We start from the raw sequence: 18,762 nt of genomic DNA on the forward strand, positions 1-18,762 counted from the left end.
TTGCAAACACTGCTTTAATAGTAGAGTGTGTAGACAGGCTTGTAAAACTCCTGAAGGACACTTACCAGCTGGTCCAGATCCATTTTGCAGAGCCATATCAGGACTACCCTGCAGTTCACCTAAGGATAAACACACACACACGCACTGCTTATTATACATGGCCTGGCTAAACAAAAAAAGTCATACATTCTAATTTTTTGTTGTGGACTGCCTTTAGCTTTGAGTATGACACTCATTCGCTGTGGTATCTTTTGTATAAGCTTCTGGAGTGCCACAGCATTTATTTCTGTCCAGATATATCAATTTTTCACCAACATCTTACAGTGCCTTGTGAAAGTATTCGGCCCCCTTGAACTTTTCAACCTTTCGCCACATTTCAGGCTTCAAACATAAAGATATAAAATTTTAATTTTTTGTCAAGAATCAACAACAATTGGGACACAATCGTGAAGTGGAATGAAATTTATTGGATATTTTATACTTTTTTAACAAATAAAAAACTGAAAAGTGGAGTGTGCAATATTATTCGGCCCCTTTACTTTCAGTGCACCTGATCATAACCCTAACCCTCAAAAACTTGTAGGGACTAGCTATGATGAGGACATTACTTCATCTGCCTCTCTTCTTACCCTGATGCGCCCATCATTTTGGAACAGAGTAAATCTGGACTCATCAGACCACATGACCCACCACATTTGGTCCTCGAAGATGGTGGTTCACCACCATCCTTCAGGTTTTAATGATGCGTTGAACGGTTCTTAACCTGATTTTAGTAGTTTCAGAAATCTCATTAGTTGTTTTTTTTTGTTTGATGTAGGCCAGTAATTTGACCCCCTGAAACAGATGAACATCATGTCCATGACCACAGAATACAGTGTGTGTATATATATATATATATATATATATATATATATATATATATATATATAGTTATATAGACATATGTATACTTGTTTTGACCAGTCACCTATGAACCTTGAACCTTGAAAGTGTACTCAAAACACCATTTTGTTTTGTCTTTGGGGAATTACACAAAAAAACCACATTAAAAAACACATCCAGGGTAGCAATCAATGCTTATGTATTAATTTACTGGTGCAGCTACGCTATTGAAACTATGGTATAGCAAATGATATTCACATTAAAATTTGGTCATACCATAATTTCATGTGTTTGTCTCTTGTACTAATGAAGGGCATGGCTTCATTGAATACACTAAAGCTTTTCTATAAAAAATCCCCAGCTGATTCTGGGTGTGTCAGGCAAGAGGCACTGACTGGTTCTTATTAATTGCTTCCCCTTGAAAATTACATAAACACACACACACACACACACACACACACACACACACACACACACACACACACACACACACACACACACACACACACACACACACACACCTGTGTTTCCAGTGCTGGGAGGTCTTTGCGAAGAGTTTATGTTTCTGTGGAGGTGTGTGTGTGACGAGGAGAGGATCCCGCTGTCAGCCAGAGCTGCTGTGGCTGCAGCTAAAGCCTGGGACGTCGCTCCTCCTCCTCCTCCGGCACCAGGACTGTAGGTCATGCAGCCTGGTGCTACATGCATGAAGTGCTGCTGGGGTTGGCCTGTGGACTACAGAACAAGCGACAAACAAAAAGGACTTTACCATGTGCTTGATCAATATCAGTACAGAATATGTAAAAATGGTAATCAGTGGTTGTTTTTCATCTATTATACTGTCTCTGTCTTCATGCCTATGTTTTTTTCAAAGGGTTGTTTTGAGTTTAAAAGGGAGACTCATGACAGGGGTCAGACATATAAATCACCAGCTGAATTGCCTGTGGTATTTTACCCCTATTTAGTGCAATACTGCAGGAACATAAAGAAGAAAAAATCAATCCTAACCAAGAGAGTATCAAAGCCCCTGGGGAAACAAAGGTATGAATGGAAGGTTTTTGGCTCATGCTCCTACAGAGAAAATGTGGGTGGGAAAAGCCAGTGGGTTGCAATCCCCAAAGAAACTAAAAAGAAATAAATTAAACAAGGCTGTGATCTGTATTCGCAGAGCTGCTCAGGCCTATAACTGGATGTACATACATGATGTACTACTGCATCAGTCTGAAGTGGAACAGAGTTGATGAAAAGCAGCAATAAATCATAATGCAACTTACAATTTTATGACACTTCATCATGTTGTCGAACTCCTCATTAATCTTTTTGTATTTCTCCTCAGTATTTGGGGTGAGAACGTAGGAAGCTTCGGCATCAGGGCTGTCACAGCCTCTGTGCTCCTTTTTGTTCAGGGCCTGTAGGTGAAATGCACACAAGGAGAAAAAATGAAGTTCTTTAGCTAAAGCCTACAGTGGCCTGTGGTTCATATTCATATTAAAGACATGCTTTTCCAGAGAGCAGAGTTGGACCAGAAATAGTGTATTTAGTTTTCTTACAAAGCATTTAACAAATCACGGTAAACAACTTGGTTAAAATAACAATAAAACATCCATCCATCCATTAGCTGTGGGAGTGCGCAGTCTATCCCAGCTGACTTAGGGTGAAGGCAGGAGACACCTGGACAGGCCACCAGTCTGTCACAGGGCTACACAGATATACAGTCACACTCACATTCATACCTATGGACAATTTACAGCTACCAATTAACCTCAGCATGTCTTGGAATGTGGGAGGAAGTTGGAGAACCCGGAGAAAACCCACACATGCACAGAGAGAACATGCAAACTATGCAGAAAGATCCCAGGAAGGACGGGATGCAAACCAGGGATCTTCTAGCCGCAAGGCAGTAAAGTGCTAACCACAGAACACTGTGCAGCCCATGATAAAACTTAATAAAATAAAATAAATATAATAATAATAATGAAAAAAACATTTTTCAGTAAAACAGTGCAAAAGACTTAGAATAATGAATGAATTGTCACATCAGGTGAAGTCACTGATTTGTACATAAAACATTTAAAATACCAGTGGGTCAAAGTGTTTTCTCAAAGAAGAAGAATATTACTATTACAAATTTTCCAGTTAAGTTTAAATATTAAGGTTAACTAACTAAGGTTAGCTATTCTATAATTTTACCATATTCATATATTGAGACCCTATAATACTTTATATGGTGAATACAAAGCTATATATATAGTTTGAACATGAAAAATAGTCATATTTCAAGCTGATGGATGGCGAAACCCCATGTGTATGGATGTGGCTGCCCTGTCTTCTATGTGGTTGATGAGCAAGAAGCACAACCAACCTCTGACATTATTATTTAAAGTTTATTTAATAGGAACAGAACAAGAAGCAATGTTATGATAACCGATGCTATGTGCATTGGTCAATAGCTAACAGCTAATTCGCAGACCAGGTCCCTACCAGGAACCAGATTTGAGTCTCAAAAGGCTCACAATATCGATGCACTCAGAGGCCATATTTACATTTCTACAGGCCTATAAATGAAATCCAGGTGGGTTGTTATTTGCTCCTTAGCATAGTGAGAATAGGGACACACATTTGACCCTTCAGTAAAGTGTGGTAGTCACTTTGCAGCAGAAGTATAAACAGCTTTTGGTGTTAAGTTCCTCCCGTTGTTTTGCTTTACTTTTGGAGCAACATTTCCATGGACTTCTGACTTTACAGCTCTGAGGACGGCTCACTGTACAGACCGTTAGTTAAACTGATTAATTTTAGACCACAATTTTGGTATGATTCTACGAATGGTAATAACTGTCAGCCAGCTGGTCCACTACTTAACCGACCATGTATTGGTGGAGAAAAGAGTAATGGAAAAATTGTTTGGTATGCAAGTATGTGATGGGATGGTGTTGGACTCATTGCCTTTACTTCCCTAAATACCCATTCTGAACCAGGAAAAACCTTACATGGCAATGGGTCTGGCATCATCATTCTAGGAATGGTAATATCTGCCAGTCCGTCGGTCCAGTGCTTCGGTTCACATGAAAATATCTCAGCAATGAGTTGTCTGTGGAGACATTTAACTCAAAACAACCAATTTTAAGCAAATGGTGGTGCACAAACTAATCCACTAAACAGAAATAGAGACATTTCACTGGGTACAGGAAAAGATTGACCTTCTGTGGTGCTACATAACAACCATGGGATCACCGAAGCCAGTTCATTGCTGAGATATTTTCATGTGAACCAAACTACTGGACCGACTGACTGGCAGAAGTTACCATCAGTCCATGTAAAGTAAAGGCACTGAGTCTAGCATCATCAGGTCAAACACCTGCAAAAAACAACTGAAGAGTTCATTTGCAAAAACAGGTAACTCTGTTTTCAGAAAACTCATTTTTTTATTGTTTACTTGGAGATAATAGTAATAATAACACTAATAATTTATTTTTTCTCTATTTCATCATGTATTTTTCTACTGAGTCAAATCCACTCAACTTCAGTTTGATTGATATTATCTCAAGTAAACAATAAAAAAAACAGTTTTCTGAAAATTTATCAAAACGGAGTTATCTGTTTTTGCAAATGAACTCCTCAATTTTACCATCACCCTTTCACCACCAATACATGGTTGGTTAAAGACATAAGCATACTCAGCCTGCATATACATGAGAAATGAATCTTAATCTTAGTTAACTGTACTACTGTAGAAAAAATGATTTAATCTGCAGAACATGTGGCAAACAATTAATATACACGACTGTTCAATAGTTTGGGGTCACCCAAGCAATTTCATGTTTACCATGAAAACTCACATTTTTATTCATTTGCAAACATAATTGTACAAGGACTTTATAATCATTCATTATCCTTTCAACACCATTAGCTAACACAATGTAGCATTAGAACACAGGAGTGATGGTTGCTGGAAATGTTCCTCTGTACCCCTATGGAGATATTCTATTAAAAATCAGTCGTTTCCAGCTGGAATAGTCTGATTAGTTTAATGTTACTTTCATTGAAAAAAACTGATTTTCTTTCAAAAATAAGGACATTTCTACATGACCCCAAACTTTTGAACAGTAGTGTATGTTTCAATTAGGTTAAGGTTACATTGTCAAGTTATCTTACATCCATGACCATTTTCTAGAGGTCACTGATGTGACATTCTGCATTATTATGAAACACAACAATTATTGTCTCCTCACAGAAGTACAATGTACAAATGATAAATGCTACATCATTTTACATGTATAGTAGCATCATAACTGAGTTCATGCGTTAACCAGACATCATTTGCCTGCATAGTCCCTTGAGTTCCTGTTCAATTTGTTTGACTTTATGAGCTCTGAAGCAGAGTGTAGACCAAACGTTAAGGGCAGCCTCCATCCAGAGACACTGAGATTTCCTCATCTGTATTCACACCAGTCTTTTAAACACAATGAACTAGAGTAAGCCCATATTTTTACAGCGTGCCTGGAACAACTTTGGGTTTGGTTGGGCGTTTATTAAGGTGCAGGGTGGATAGACAGGGAAACAGAAGGCTAAGAGTTGGCTGTTAATGTATCCCTGAGCACCATCGATAGTAAGCTGTCAAATTTGATTCATTAGTGGAAACTCCTCAGTCTGTATAGGATCACATTACAGTTGGCTATACAGCTAAGATCTCCAGCACTGCAGATAAAGCAGTAATGGTAAAGAAACACAGCTTTAAGGACAGAAAAAAAATCGCAGTTTAGAATTGCATTTTGGTTGAGCTTAGTTTGAAGGCTAAGAGTCAATGTAAATATCATCCATCCAAAACTGAATAAAAACATTACATCAATACTATTAGAACATTATTGCTATTATAATAAAAATGTATGTCAAAAGAGGATGTGGAACTGAAATGTTTGATATTAATAAACAAGAAAAAACTGTTTTTATGATAAAATCTTCCTATAGTCACTTCCTATTATAACAGTTGTACATAAATATCCTGCTAATGGTTTATTATCTTCTTATTATCTTCTAGTTGCAAAACACTGGGATTATGACAAAGGTCTCACATCTCATCAGAACTTTGACATGCCGATCATTTGATACGAAGAGACCCTGCTTAAACAACACAAGGCATATTACATGTTTAGTTTTTAATCATTTGCAGTCTGAGGTTATGTTTCTCAAAGATATAATTTGCTTTGTAACAACCAATGATAAGTTCAAAGGAAGACAAAAAGTTCACAAGTTTAGAGAAATTCGTGAAGTTCAGTAGATACTATCTGCTGTGGAATGAGGTGAAATGAGATGGGTGAAAGTGATACAAAAGTTTGCAAAATAGTAAAGCTTCAGTCCTTAGCAATAAAATAATGAGCTTAAAACCACTGAAACTCTACATTAGACTGAGTGGTCATGAAAAACTGTATGACGGCACATTTCAAACATGTAGATTCAACATGTGTCCTGGATTATATCTGAAGAAAATATATTATTCCCACTGTAAATACAATGATGCCAAGCATGGAATTGGGATTGTCAGTTACTTTAGAAAGATTAGGTTTAGATAATTGGTTTAGAATACGGACGGATGAATTGATGGATGTTAATTTAGAGCACCTGGACTGTGGTAGAGGAGTCATTGTAAAAAAAATCAAATCATACCAACATCATGCAAGCCTGGATGATGATGTAATTTCTCTAGTATTCATCATCACATCCCTGCTCCTTATTACATTGCACGTCATAGCGTGAAAAGGACAGACTGACAGACCAACAGGCGAGCCAGCTGACTGTCTGTCCACCACATGTCCTCTGCATTCCCAGACATTTGTAGTTACTCGAAGCTTTACACACACGCTCACAAGTCTATTTTCACCACAGGCTGGAAACACTGCTGTCACAACTGTTGACCACTTAAGATGTCGCATGCTCAGTTCCTGCTCAGCTGAATGATTATTCCACACTCTAGTAAACTCTAAGCTGTTCAGTTTAACATTACAAAGGGCACACGCTTTTTTTGTGTTTGCACTGTTTAATTCAAGCTGTACCTAATTCCGTCACCCTGCGTGTTTGTTGAACCCTTTGATAATTATTCCACTTCATCTAATTATGATACATTATGTGAATTACACAAGCAATTACTTGCTATTAGTCAAAATGACAGGTGGCAAACACATTATCCATTAGTGATTTCAAATTCTGTCAATTGTACATAACATGGCTGCCACAAACACACTGACACACACAGTAAAGAAAAAAAGACAGCACCAAAAGCACCCACATTTGCAGATCTCTTGTAACAAGTTTAGTTCCATCATCAGTGACTGTCTGGAAAAATTCATCCATTCATTCATTATCTATACATCGCTTCATCCTCATTATTGTGGGAGGCTGGAGTCTATCCCAGCTGACATAGAGTGAACATGCAAACTCCATGCAGAAAGATCGCAGGAAGGCCGGGGCTCAAACTGCGGATCTTCTAGCTGCAAGGCGAAAGTGCTAACCACCAAGTCACTGTACAGCCTTCTAGAAGAATCCTACTGTGCATTCTGTCTGCCAACAACAAATGCCAGTGACAAGTTCATTCACACAGAAGAGTCTGTTATTTCGATATGCAAATTAGACTGTAACATTTACTGGTTATTTCTTGCAATGGATAAATAAGAGCTAAGGTCCTGGGCAGTATCGCACATCTGTTTTATGACAAGAAGATTGCTGGTGGGGAAGTGTTGTGATACATAACCTACACTGTGACATCAACACAAAATGACACTGGAATGTGTCTGTGTATACAAGAAGCCCTACAACGCTGTTAAAGTATTAACCTCTGCTTTCATGGCTACAATCTAATGTCTGTCATGAGAAAATAAACTCAGGCACAGAGCCTCGGCTTGGCTGCTAATTTGAATCAAATGATCACACAACTGTCTGACAAACAGACTTCAACCTGCAAACCTGTAGTTGGTATACCGGTACATACTTTTGGCCTGCCAAGTACTTGGTCAAAATATATACACAACTCCAGAAATGCAACATTCCAGCAATGATATTCAGAGAATAATCACTCTGCAATCACTGTTACTGACATGAGGAGATGCAAGTCAAACTGTGGGAGAGGGGACGTTTTCAGTTACTCAGCATCAGGAGTTTATTAGTATACAATATTTCTCCGATTAAGGTGTGAACTCTGCTTGACTTTACAACAAAAGGAAAACATTTTTTTTGAGAGAACAGCTGGGTCATTTCAGGTGAAATGACCAGATATTCCTTGGGGGTGTTGCTGCACCATTTTCAAATTAGTCCTAAATTTGCATGCCATTAGATAGTCACAAAAGTACTTTCTATGCAAAATTGTAGGCCTGTAGCTCAAATAGTTTCTGAGTTGTGGACACTATTTGACAGTGGACCATATGAAGGCAGAGACAGAGTAGAGACAGGATAGAAAGGTCCAGTGGGATTTTGGCCAACACCCACAGGGATGTAAGTGTCTCTACAGATGCTGGTTTAAACCACTACACCATGTCTCGGCACAGAGGGCTATCTTAAAGTGTCTGTAGAGGATCTGAGAGTGTGTGTCTCCTTATCATCTCAAATGTCAAAGTTGGCTTTAGCGGCTCTCCAAAGGCATCTGGATCACGGCCATCATGAGGCATGAGCTGCACTGCTAAGCTGCCATGTTGCTGTTGGGGCTGCATCAAAGATAAAACAAGGCCCCCTCTTTCCCTGGAATGAGTCTTTTGAAGTCGAGTGATTGCCCTATAGGCCAAGAATAGGCCAGGCACACGACCGCTTGAGATGTGATCCAACACATCTCTGCCAAAACTCTCACACTTTCAACGAGGGGAGCACACACACTTTCTACACATGCTTCGTATGAAGCATCCGATCATACAAAACTAAACCAATTCAGCTGCTTTGCTGTTTGCCACAGTGTCAAGTTCCATTGTACTGTAGTTAGTTTTCTCCTTCTGTTATGGTTTTCATTGATTTCTGGGCTCTGCATGCTGACACGACAACACTGCATATCTTGGACCGCTGCTGTGTTGTTGTTGAAACTCCACTCTGCTAGACACAAACCTGTCTTAATTATGATGACAAAAGTAATCTGTCAAAGAGATTAGCTGACCAGTGAGGACTTTGTAGCTGTTTTAGCTGGCAGCTCATCATTTAAAAAAAAGGTCTCAGAGTTTCCACCACAATTTCAAGTTGACATTACTATTTGATTACCCCAATATGGGAATAAATCTGTAGTGTATTTCAAAAGACTAGGTTCTGATTTATAACATCAGTATTAGTAACTTGCAAACTTGTATGTCATAAGTACTAAAAACGGGTCATGACATTGCTTCAGTTTTAACACTGTTAACCAATACTAACTGTCACTCATTAACTCTGTGACTATATGCTGGTCAGTGTCATCGTTACAATCATGATGTATTGTGTGTAGTGCTGTGGTTACAGGACTAATTGATGTGAGTTCTAGCACTGGTCATGTGCCATCTCCACAACTGGACCTATGAGAGAGACTGCCAATGCTAGTTGAACTGTAATAACTTTGTATTTTAAATGGAAAGCAAGCTACAAAGTACATCAGGGACTCACAAGTGCTGAATGTTGAGGGACAACTGTGAGTTTGGCATTCACTTTCTTGCCGAGAGATAGGTCAGAATAGAATAGAAATAGGCTACTTCAGATACTTCACTTCAACAGAAAAATTCTGATAATGTGGTGGTGCTCATTTTTAATGGTAGCAAAATGACCCTGTGTATGTCCTCAGTAGGAAGATGAAGTGATTTCTGCAGAGTGATAATGTTGTGAGGTGCAGGTGGAGCAACAAGTCTACTGAAACTGTACAGAAAACAACACCTCACAAGACCATGTATAAATATTTTGTGTTTGTTTCGATGATCAGGGCCTAATTATAGGCAGCCAAAGGTCAGAATGCAAACAGTGTCACTGCTAGCTCCTCAAAGATGAATATACAGATTTGTACAAAGAATTCAAGCTGAGAGAATTTGTTAATTTATAATAACAGCATGTATTCAGAATGTTCATATCAGAAATGTTACTGTTTGTGACAACTGCATCCATTATACTAATGCTCTTCAATGTTCACAGAGGCTAGCATTAGCTAATTTAGGCTAACATAGCAGTGGCTCAGAATGTGAATCGGGTGCTGCTGTCAAACCAGCCTGTCAACATATAAAGCTGCGTGTGTGGTAGGATGCTGTGTGCAGCAGTCTCTGTGGGTTTCTTTGACCAGTACCTGATAACTAAAATTTCCATATGTTTCTTTCACAACATCAGCATGAACAAGATGTTAAGCAAGAGAGACAGGCATAACGCAGACCAACATACACAGCTAAATCTGAAGCTTTTTAGCAGCACAGACAATAAGACAAGGTCACTTCAAAGTCCTAACAAGGAAACTGGATGAGTGAGCTTTAATGCAGCATTGTTTGTTTCAAATACTTGAAGGTTACATTACCCTGCTTTTCTAGGTTAATGTTTTTTTCACATATGTATTACACCTAGCCTATATACTACCTGCCTTTTATTTTAGGTGCCAGGACACTGTAGGAAAGATGCTAATCCATCCATTATCCATACATCGGTTGATACTCACTAGGGTAACATGGAGGGAGGGAGGGAGGATGCTGGAGTCTATTACAACTGACTTAGGGTGAAGGCATGGGACACCCTGGACAGGTCACGAGTCTATCACAGGGCTACATATAGAGACAAACAAGCACACTCATGTTCACACCTACGGACAATTTAGAGTTACCAATTAAACTCAGCATGTTTTAGTACTGTGGGAGAAACTGGAGAAAACCCACGCATGCACAGGGAGAACATGCAAACTCCATGCAGAAAGAATCCAGGCCCAGGACACAAACTTGGGATCTTCTAGGCAAAAGTGCAAACCACCAAGCCACTGTGTAACCCAAAAGAAGTTAGTGCCAACAAAAGAGATTTGATGTTTTTGTACATTTTTGCAACATTGTTTTGTCTTAAATAACAGTACTGGCTTTTGCTAAAACTTGAGGGCATCACCGAACATAACTAGCTCTAAGACAACATCCCAGTTGATGCCATGCATAAGGTTCCACAAATATGTGTGAAAATGAATTAGCAATTCTCTGAAAATGACAACAGAGCAGCAACTGCAGCATCATTGTGGTTGCTAGGTCCTCAGAACAAAATTTAACTTAAAAAAAGTTGTTTAAATTACCAAACACAATAAAGAGACACAGTATGCTGAAAGCAGCAGACATTCAGTCTGCGACAAAGAAACTCGTGAGTTATTAGCATGTTTAAGAGAGAGTTATCAGCAAAATTTTCCATTAAACAATGACATTGAATCCAAAGGTTTGCACTGATCCCTCCCAACACAGGGCATCTGTTGTCGCCAGTGGGTTTGCACTCTTCACATAATCAAATTTCATTCTTGAATGTTGCAAATGGACTGACCGATATGTAAAGGAGCAACTTCTCAGTTTTCAGGATTTGATTTAAACAGATTGCCTGTCTGCGTGACATTTGTGGGAATAAACAAATAAAGGCCTAAAGCAGGCAAATCAAGCCTGACTAATGGCTTGTCGTGCTTACACAGGTGTCTGCTTGTGGTTAACAGCAGGAGAGTACACATGAATATAACCTTTAGAATCATTATGGCCAATAATAATGATGCATATGAATAATCTCTACCACTGTGATTGCTATATCTAAATGGATGAATTCAGCATTCAGTTATAGTGTTTGGTCAGGCTTTACAGATTTCCAGGCATGTTCCTGTTTATCCCTATCATTATACTGGCTTCAGGCTTTATTTTCCTTTTTTAGCCCTGTGACAAAAGTTGCCCTTAAGAAAGAATGTGAAATTTACTTGTGAAGGATAAAAGTTTGCAATACTGCTAGGACTATGGACACCAATTAAGGACAGAAGACAGATGGAAAAAAACATGGCTGGATTCTCCTGAAAAATATGAGCACTGGAGCTCCACTCTTTTTCAGGAAGGGGAAAGAGGCACTTTGAAAATAAACAGTTAGTTTGGGAATTTTAGCTTCCTTTACAGCTGAATGTTTGGTTCTGTGTGTATTCGGGAGAGAGAGTAGAAGTCGTAAATTCAGGCTCTCAGAAAAGCAAACACACATTAGAAGCTTACATAAACAGCTAGAACGTGAGTCACGATGACCATTCATTTTTAATGGCAGTGGCAGTGAGTACGTGCTGTGAAAACAGGACAGTGCTGCTCAGGGACCATGACACAACACTGTCAGCATCACCACAATGATGTAGGACCCCACAGAAAGGGTAGACGGCTGGATCTTATCACTGAAAACATGTCTCCAGAAGGCCTGCCAAGACTGGTGTGTGTTAGTTGTTATTGTAGTCTCACAGATTTGGAAGACCAACCTGTTTAGCTAGTTACTTAATATTTTTCATGTTTCTATTTGTTATGTTTAAATCAACTACAAAACTAAAAATTGTCGAAAATTTCGACATTGAAAAGAAAAACTGACTAAGTTTTAAACTTAAAACATTTACTTTCTTCCCCTTTATGGTTTGTAAAGGAGTGAAAAGCATTAGAAAACAACTTTTATCATAATGCAGTCCAGTACAGCACAACTATAAAGTCCAACTTCTATAATAAACACACAGTGAAATTAATCCTTACATTCATGCAAATGCAGAACATGGAGTTTGCCCTGTGTGTGTGTGTGTGTGTTGCTGTAAAGAATAAAAAAACGCCACAGTAAGCCTAAGGAACAAAGACAATACACTACAATAAACTGAGCCATACCAAATAATTTAATGGAAAGTCAGCTTTTACTAGATGTTTACTTTGATATAACCACTGCCCCACTAACTATTGAATCACCAAAGTGAACAAATATATAGTTGGACAGTTGGCAGTTACTTAAGACAGCCTTCAAAACAAATGTACATTGAGCAACAATATGTTTCTGCTTTCTTCAAGTTTAATTTCAGTGTTTCCCCTCCCATATAACCAGCGAGGCGGCCCGCCTCGTCGGTACAGGCCATCGCCTCATTAAAATACTGCCAACATTGCCGCCTCACTGGTCCGCGGCAAAAAAAAAAAAAAAAGTGCAGTGCAAAACCCGCCGGACCGACGAGACCGTCCGCGCGGGGGGGGGGGGGGGGCGCGGTTGCGGTGGAGACGGTGGAGACGGTCCTGTTGTCCAACAACTTTCAGCTGAAAGTGACCCCACCACCTCACAGCCATTTCAACCCAGGGGAAACACTGAATTTGGGAGTGGCTGTGGCTCAGGTGGTAGAGCGGGTCGTCCAATGATCAAAGGGTTGGCGGTTCGATTCCCGCTCTCACCTAGTCATGTGCTGTTGTGTCCTTGGGCAAGACACTTAACTTAAATTGATCCATTCAGATTTTAACAAATATTTCAGTCACTCAGTGTTTAAAAGAAGAACAAATAAATGATTTATTATCAGCTGCCACTCAATGTCCAGACTGTGTATTGTTATGTATCACAACATGCCTGTTGTCCTTCCGTTGCTTTGGGACGTGTTTTGCATTGTGTGTAGTCCATTCAGTTAAACATTTGTGTTCCATTGAGTGACATAGACACATTTACTGTATTTTAAGATGTAAGTTTGATTTCCACAGTGAAAAAAAAAACAAGACAACATTAAAAGCTGCAACAGCTGAAAGAGTTCTACCGTAACCTCTGGTGTTATGCTTTCTAGGAATTAATCTCTCTAAAACACAACTGCAATCATTTCCTTCTCTAATCCTCTAAATGGATGCTAAAAGCGTCTGTCCATGCAAAAAAAGCTATCCCCTTGGCATGAATGCATGTGTCTGCACTATCAAATTACAAAAGCGCTAAAATAGCATATCTGTGCTACCACGAGTGTTCATGCAAAATGAGCAGTTGCATGTGATGTATATTTGCATGATGCAGTCACAACAACTGAGTGCAGCAGCATAACAGGTGTCAACTGTTTTTCTCTACTAACATTTCTCACATATTAGCCGTATACTTGGTACCAGTCAGGTCAAAGGTCTCAAAAGACAACAGAAGAACTGACATGAGTTAATAGAGATTACGAAAAAAATTTGACTACGTACCTCTACAATGTCAGAGTTGGTTCTGCTCTCATGGGGTTCGTTGTACTCCGTGTATTTCAGCAGGACTTTGTCCATGTCGGTGCTAGCATACTGAAACAGCTTGTTGGAGCCATTGAAAATTATGAGGGCAATTTCACAGTCACACAGAACACTCAACTCATAGGCCTTCTTCATCAGACCGAACTTCCTCTTCATGAAAGTCACCTGGAAAACAGAACCAAACAGAACCAAACATTAAATGATTTTTCCACAAGAGACTGGCTGTAATGAGTTAGAACCTACGCACATCATACTGTGTATGTCAGTATTTGCTCAGAGCTAAACTCTGAACCAACCATCAGGTGTTTCACATTATTATGTGTACATTTAATATATTTAAAGTTCATCTGCGTTCACTGATTAGACCGTCGAAAACTCATGTCTGTGTATCAGTGGTACAAATCATACCGCTGGAAACAGAATGAACTTGATAAGACCTGATTACAGTAAAATTAAGATGTTTTTTATCATTCATGACTAGATTTTTAAAAAAAAATATTCTCCTTTAAGTCGATGCAATCTAAGTCGTCAATCTAATATCAACAAGACACACCAGAGTGCATTCTTTTGCAGCCTGTAATACAGGGTGACACAAAAAAAAAACGGGAACATTTTAACAATCCAATAAAACCAAGAGTGATGGAAGAAAAATATTTTATTCATAGTACGTAATTGAAACGATGGAATTTTCATTTTTTTAAAATTTCTTCCTGTAGATGGCGTCCTCCTGTACAAATGCATTCTTGAAATCTACCTGGGGCTATCTAAAGAGGAAACTGTACACGACTCAACCAAGAACTCTGGATGAGTTAAAACAGAGAATTCAGGATGAAATTCACAGTATCCCAGCTGAGATGTTGCAGCGGTCAATGAGGAATCTCAATAGCAGATTTCAAGAATGCATTCGTACAGGAGGACGTGATCTACAGGAAGTATCCAAAAAAAAGATAACGGGGGAACACTGTGGTAGAATGAGTCGCTGACACATAGTCAGTCACTAACAAAGGCCCATAGTCTTGAAAGAAAAGGAAAGATTAAAATATGTTTCTCACAGGAAGGAGACAGTAAGGGGTGATGATGGTCTCTCTGTGTCAGATTTGAATTCCCAAAAGAGGGTGCCGATAGCATGGGAATTTGCTGGAATATTACTGTTTGAGTGGATAGGAAATGTGGGTTAGGAAAGCTACTGAGTAACATTTTCTCCTCTCCTAATGATAACTGTCAAGGTGATAAGTCCGAACAGTAATCAGTACAGGAGTGGCTGTGCATGAACCTTTCCTGGAGAAATACAGCTCAAAAACACCCCAGGCATATACTGTGATGTTATACTGTGATACCAAAAATGATAACAGTCATCCTTGACCGGTCCATGTTCCTTCAAACCGTAATGCTAAAATGTATTGCTTAGAGTGGACCCTTTACAGCTCTCAATAAACCCACACACAACCCACAAGTCACACATGGATCATACACTCTCATGACTTTTTTGATATGTAGTTCACTCCTTGCAGTGAATCACCTCTTCTTATCTGTGTATGTCTTCCTCCAATCATAGCTTCTGGGATTCTGACTCATATCTCACATCTAGGATCTTTCTTAGACTCTTGCAGTTTAAAATGTTCAAAGCATCAAATGTATTTTATGGGGCTCTTGCATTTTGCTTATATAGACAGCTTCGTAACTCAGTCTTCTACTGCTGGCAGCTGAACAGTTTTACTGGAGCAGTAAAGTTCAGGTCATTGCTCAAAGCATCACATCAGCAGTGAGTGACAATGGTAAGAGTCTCAATTATTCAAACAGTCTAGTTCTACAAATTCTGAGCACGGACATGGGCCACAGTAATTTGCAATCTAAGCAGACATATAAACTGTTCAAAAGGCTTAGTTTTTCTTTTTTCAGTTTTGAGTTGGTGTTCTGCCAAATGCAACAGTTCAGTGTGGGGAATTTTGAATTATCCTATAAACTTGATTGGGTGAGGGTTTACGGGCATTTCAGGGAACCGTGGTTGCATTCCATTAATCTGTTAAGTATAAAACACCCACTCATATCCCATACTTTCTTGCTCTTCTTGCTCTTGCATGCATTTGAAATTAAGAAAAATTAAAACCCTCTATATACCCTGGCATAGTGCTACTCTTTACGTTCTATTGCACTTCACTACTTTACTGGTTATTCACTGGTCACTGGAACATCCCCTCATTCAAATATCCATCATGACCAAACATGAAATTATGCTTAGTTCTAGTTTAACAAAAATGAGAGTCTAAAAACTGTCATAGCCTTGTTGTCCAGTGACTATTTTGACTCATTTTTAGATTACTTATACAACTAACAGCTTCTGTGGGATGAGATAACTCTCAAGTATTTTTGGCTAAAGAAAATACTAACAATATCTTGAATAATCACAGTGACTGTGTCATTGCTGAAATGTCTGTACTAGTCAGTCAGTGTATTTTGCAGTCAGTCATTATACAATATTCATTTATGGTAGCAGGGTCCACGACAGCATGTTCTCTCTAGTTTCTGCTAAAGCAAACCTACTGCTGCTGCTGCTTCACAATAAAAGCATTCCGTTGAAACACAGGTGGTTCCATAGTGAAGGACACATAAAAACACTGAGGTCCCAGAACCCCTTCTCAAATGTTAGGTGAAGGCTATTACAACAGCATGCATTTGTTTGGCTCCTCTGTAAACACTGATAAAGCAGTTGCTCTTCAGTCATATTTCTAAGAGAGTTCTGTGTGCTGTACTAAACAGGATTTGAGGTTTCTAAAATCTTATTGAAATGTTAACGATTGTAATTTTAAAACAAGGTAGTTTTTTTATTTCATTAAAAGCTAAGTTTTGGTTTATCTCACATAAAAACTCTGTCGTGTTTTTATGTTAGATAAAATGTCTGGAACCTAGAGACTTACAGCTGCCTTCTCTTTTTAAACTCACTTGAAGGCTTTTACTCTCTGACTACAAGCCATCAACTGCACAGAGTTTTATTATATATTCATGACAGCATTGTGGCTTTTTCTTTTTTATAGTACAGAGATCCAGAAAGACATGAGCTGTTAACAAATCATTTAGACACTGAACAAAAGTTTACATGCACTTGCAAATACCATGTATATTACAACAGTCTTGAGTTTCCAATGACTCCTAGAATTCTTAATTTTATATTATTTAATCATTAAAATACAAGTGTATATGCAATGTATATATTGATTTAGAAAGTTGTGTCAAGCAACAGTTCTGAGTAGAATGACCTCCTAACTTCTTTTCAGTGATTACGATTGACTACAGCTACTGACTCCTCTAAGCAAATTTAAATTGGACCCATTTGATACACTAAGATCTGATAGACTCAGATCTGAAGAACCAAACCATTGGCTTAGAAAATGTCAGGAAAGTCATTCTGAGTTATTTTAAAGATAACAAAATCATCAAATTTTTTAAGTACATAGTGCATGGCACAGTTGTGTCACTGCAACGATCAGGAAGGAAATGCAAATTATTATTTGCTGCTGAGAGAAAATTGGTCAGGATGCACAAGCATCAACCGAGAATCCCCAAAAAGCATATCTGCAATAAATAAGAAGCTGCTTGAATACATGTGTCAGTGTCTACAGTTAGTCATGCTTTACATAACTATGGGCTGAGAGGCTGTGCAAAAATCAAACTCTACCTTCAGAAGCAGCACCTTAAGGCTGAACTGATGTGGTGCTGATCACATGGCCAAAGAAAAGGCCTTCTGGAGGAAGGTTCTATGTGTCAAATGAAATAAAACTTGAGCTATGCCGCAGCTAGCCACAGTGACCAGAAAATATGTTTGGAGGAAAGAAAATGACGCCTTTGACATCAAAAACACCATACCTACTGTCAAGCACGGTGGGGGTAGTATTATGCTCTAGGGCTGTTTTGGTGCAAGTGGAATGGGTGATTCACACAAAATAAATGGAATAATTAAGAAGGAATTGTCCTAAAACCATCAGCCAGAACATTGATCTTGGACGCAGTTGGGTGTTCTGACAAAACAATGACCCCAAGCACACATTAGAAGTGGTAAAGAAACAGCTAAATCAGGCTAGAATGAAGGTTTTAGACTGGTCTACCCAAACCCCATCAAGAACCCAAGGACTACACTGAAGAAACCACTATGTCAGATGCCAAAACATTTAGTTTAACTGTACCAGTTCTGTCAAACTAAGTGGTCAAACACACAACTAAAAAAGCACTCCGAGAGCGCAGTACTCTGTCAAGGCTGCTCAGTTGCTCATTTCCGATGGATGAAATCTTCGGTAAGAAATTACCTTGCGTGTAGCACAGGCATGTGTTATGCATGTGCACATTATGATTTTATACCGAATGGCATGTAAATTACTCTTATAAAGGTCTGTTGACCAGCTTATCACTTTTGACAAGCCTTTGTTTTGCTAGTGATAAAATAACTGTTTCCTCCATGCTTTTATTTTAAAGACGTATTTTTAATGTTACGGGCTTTTATTTTGTAACCATACCAGCGACACAGGAAGTGTTTATCTAAGAAGAGGTTTCTTGACATGACGAAGACGCTATCAAAAAGTCTGAAAATTTACATAAAGATGAAAGAAAACGGTCAGAAGGACAGAAAGGTGAATTTGTGTTCAAAATAAGGCTGACAGCTGAACATAAAAGCTTTGTGGAAGCATCAGGAGCTTCACCATTGTCTGGCTGGGGTTCACTACATTGGGTGACCTAAATA

General features: G+C 38.8%; 1 protein-coding gene across 4 annotated transcripts in view; it reads right to left on the reverse strand.

Annotated features, from left to right (window-relative positions):
- Positions 1-18,762, reverse strand: part of LOC110964939 (myocyte-specific enhancer factor 2A-like) — a 62,923-nt gene that overhangs the window by 11,778 nt on the left and 32,383 nt on the right. For all 4 annotated transcript variants that reach the window (XM_051960500.1, XM_051960503.1, XM_051960505.1 and 1 more), the window contains 4 exons: positions 13,995-14,198; positions 2,154-2,288; positions 1,404-1,614; positions 66-119 (listed from right to left, as the gene is read on the reverse strand). In XM_051960500.1, coding sequence (XP_051816460.1) covers positions 66-119; positions 1,404-1,614; positions 2,154-2,288; positions 13,995-14,198 — 604 coding nt within the window. The remainder of the gene's footprint in view (positions 1-65; positions 120-1,403; positions 1,615-2,153; positions 2,289-13,994; positions 14,199-18,762) is intronic.

Source organism: Acanthochromis polyacanthus, chromosome 2, assembly GCF_021347895.1.
Source record: "Acanthochromis polyacanthus isolate Apoly-LR-REF ecotype Palm Island chromosome 2, KAUST_Apoly_ChrSc, whole genome shotgun sequence".
In the NCBI taxonomy this organism is placed as follows: domain Eukaryota; kingdom Metazoa; phylum Chordata; class Actinopteri; family Pomacentridae; genus Acanthochromis; species Acanthochromis polyacanthus.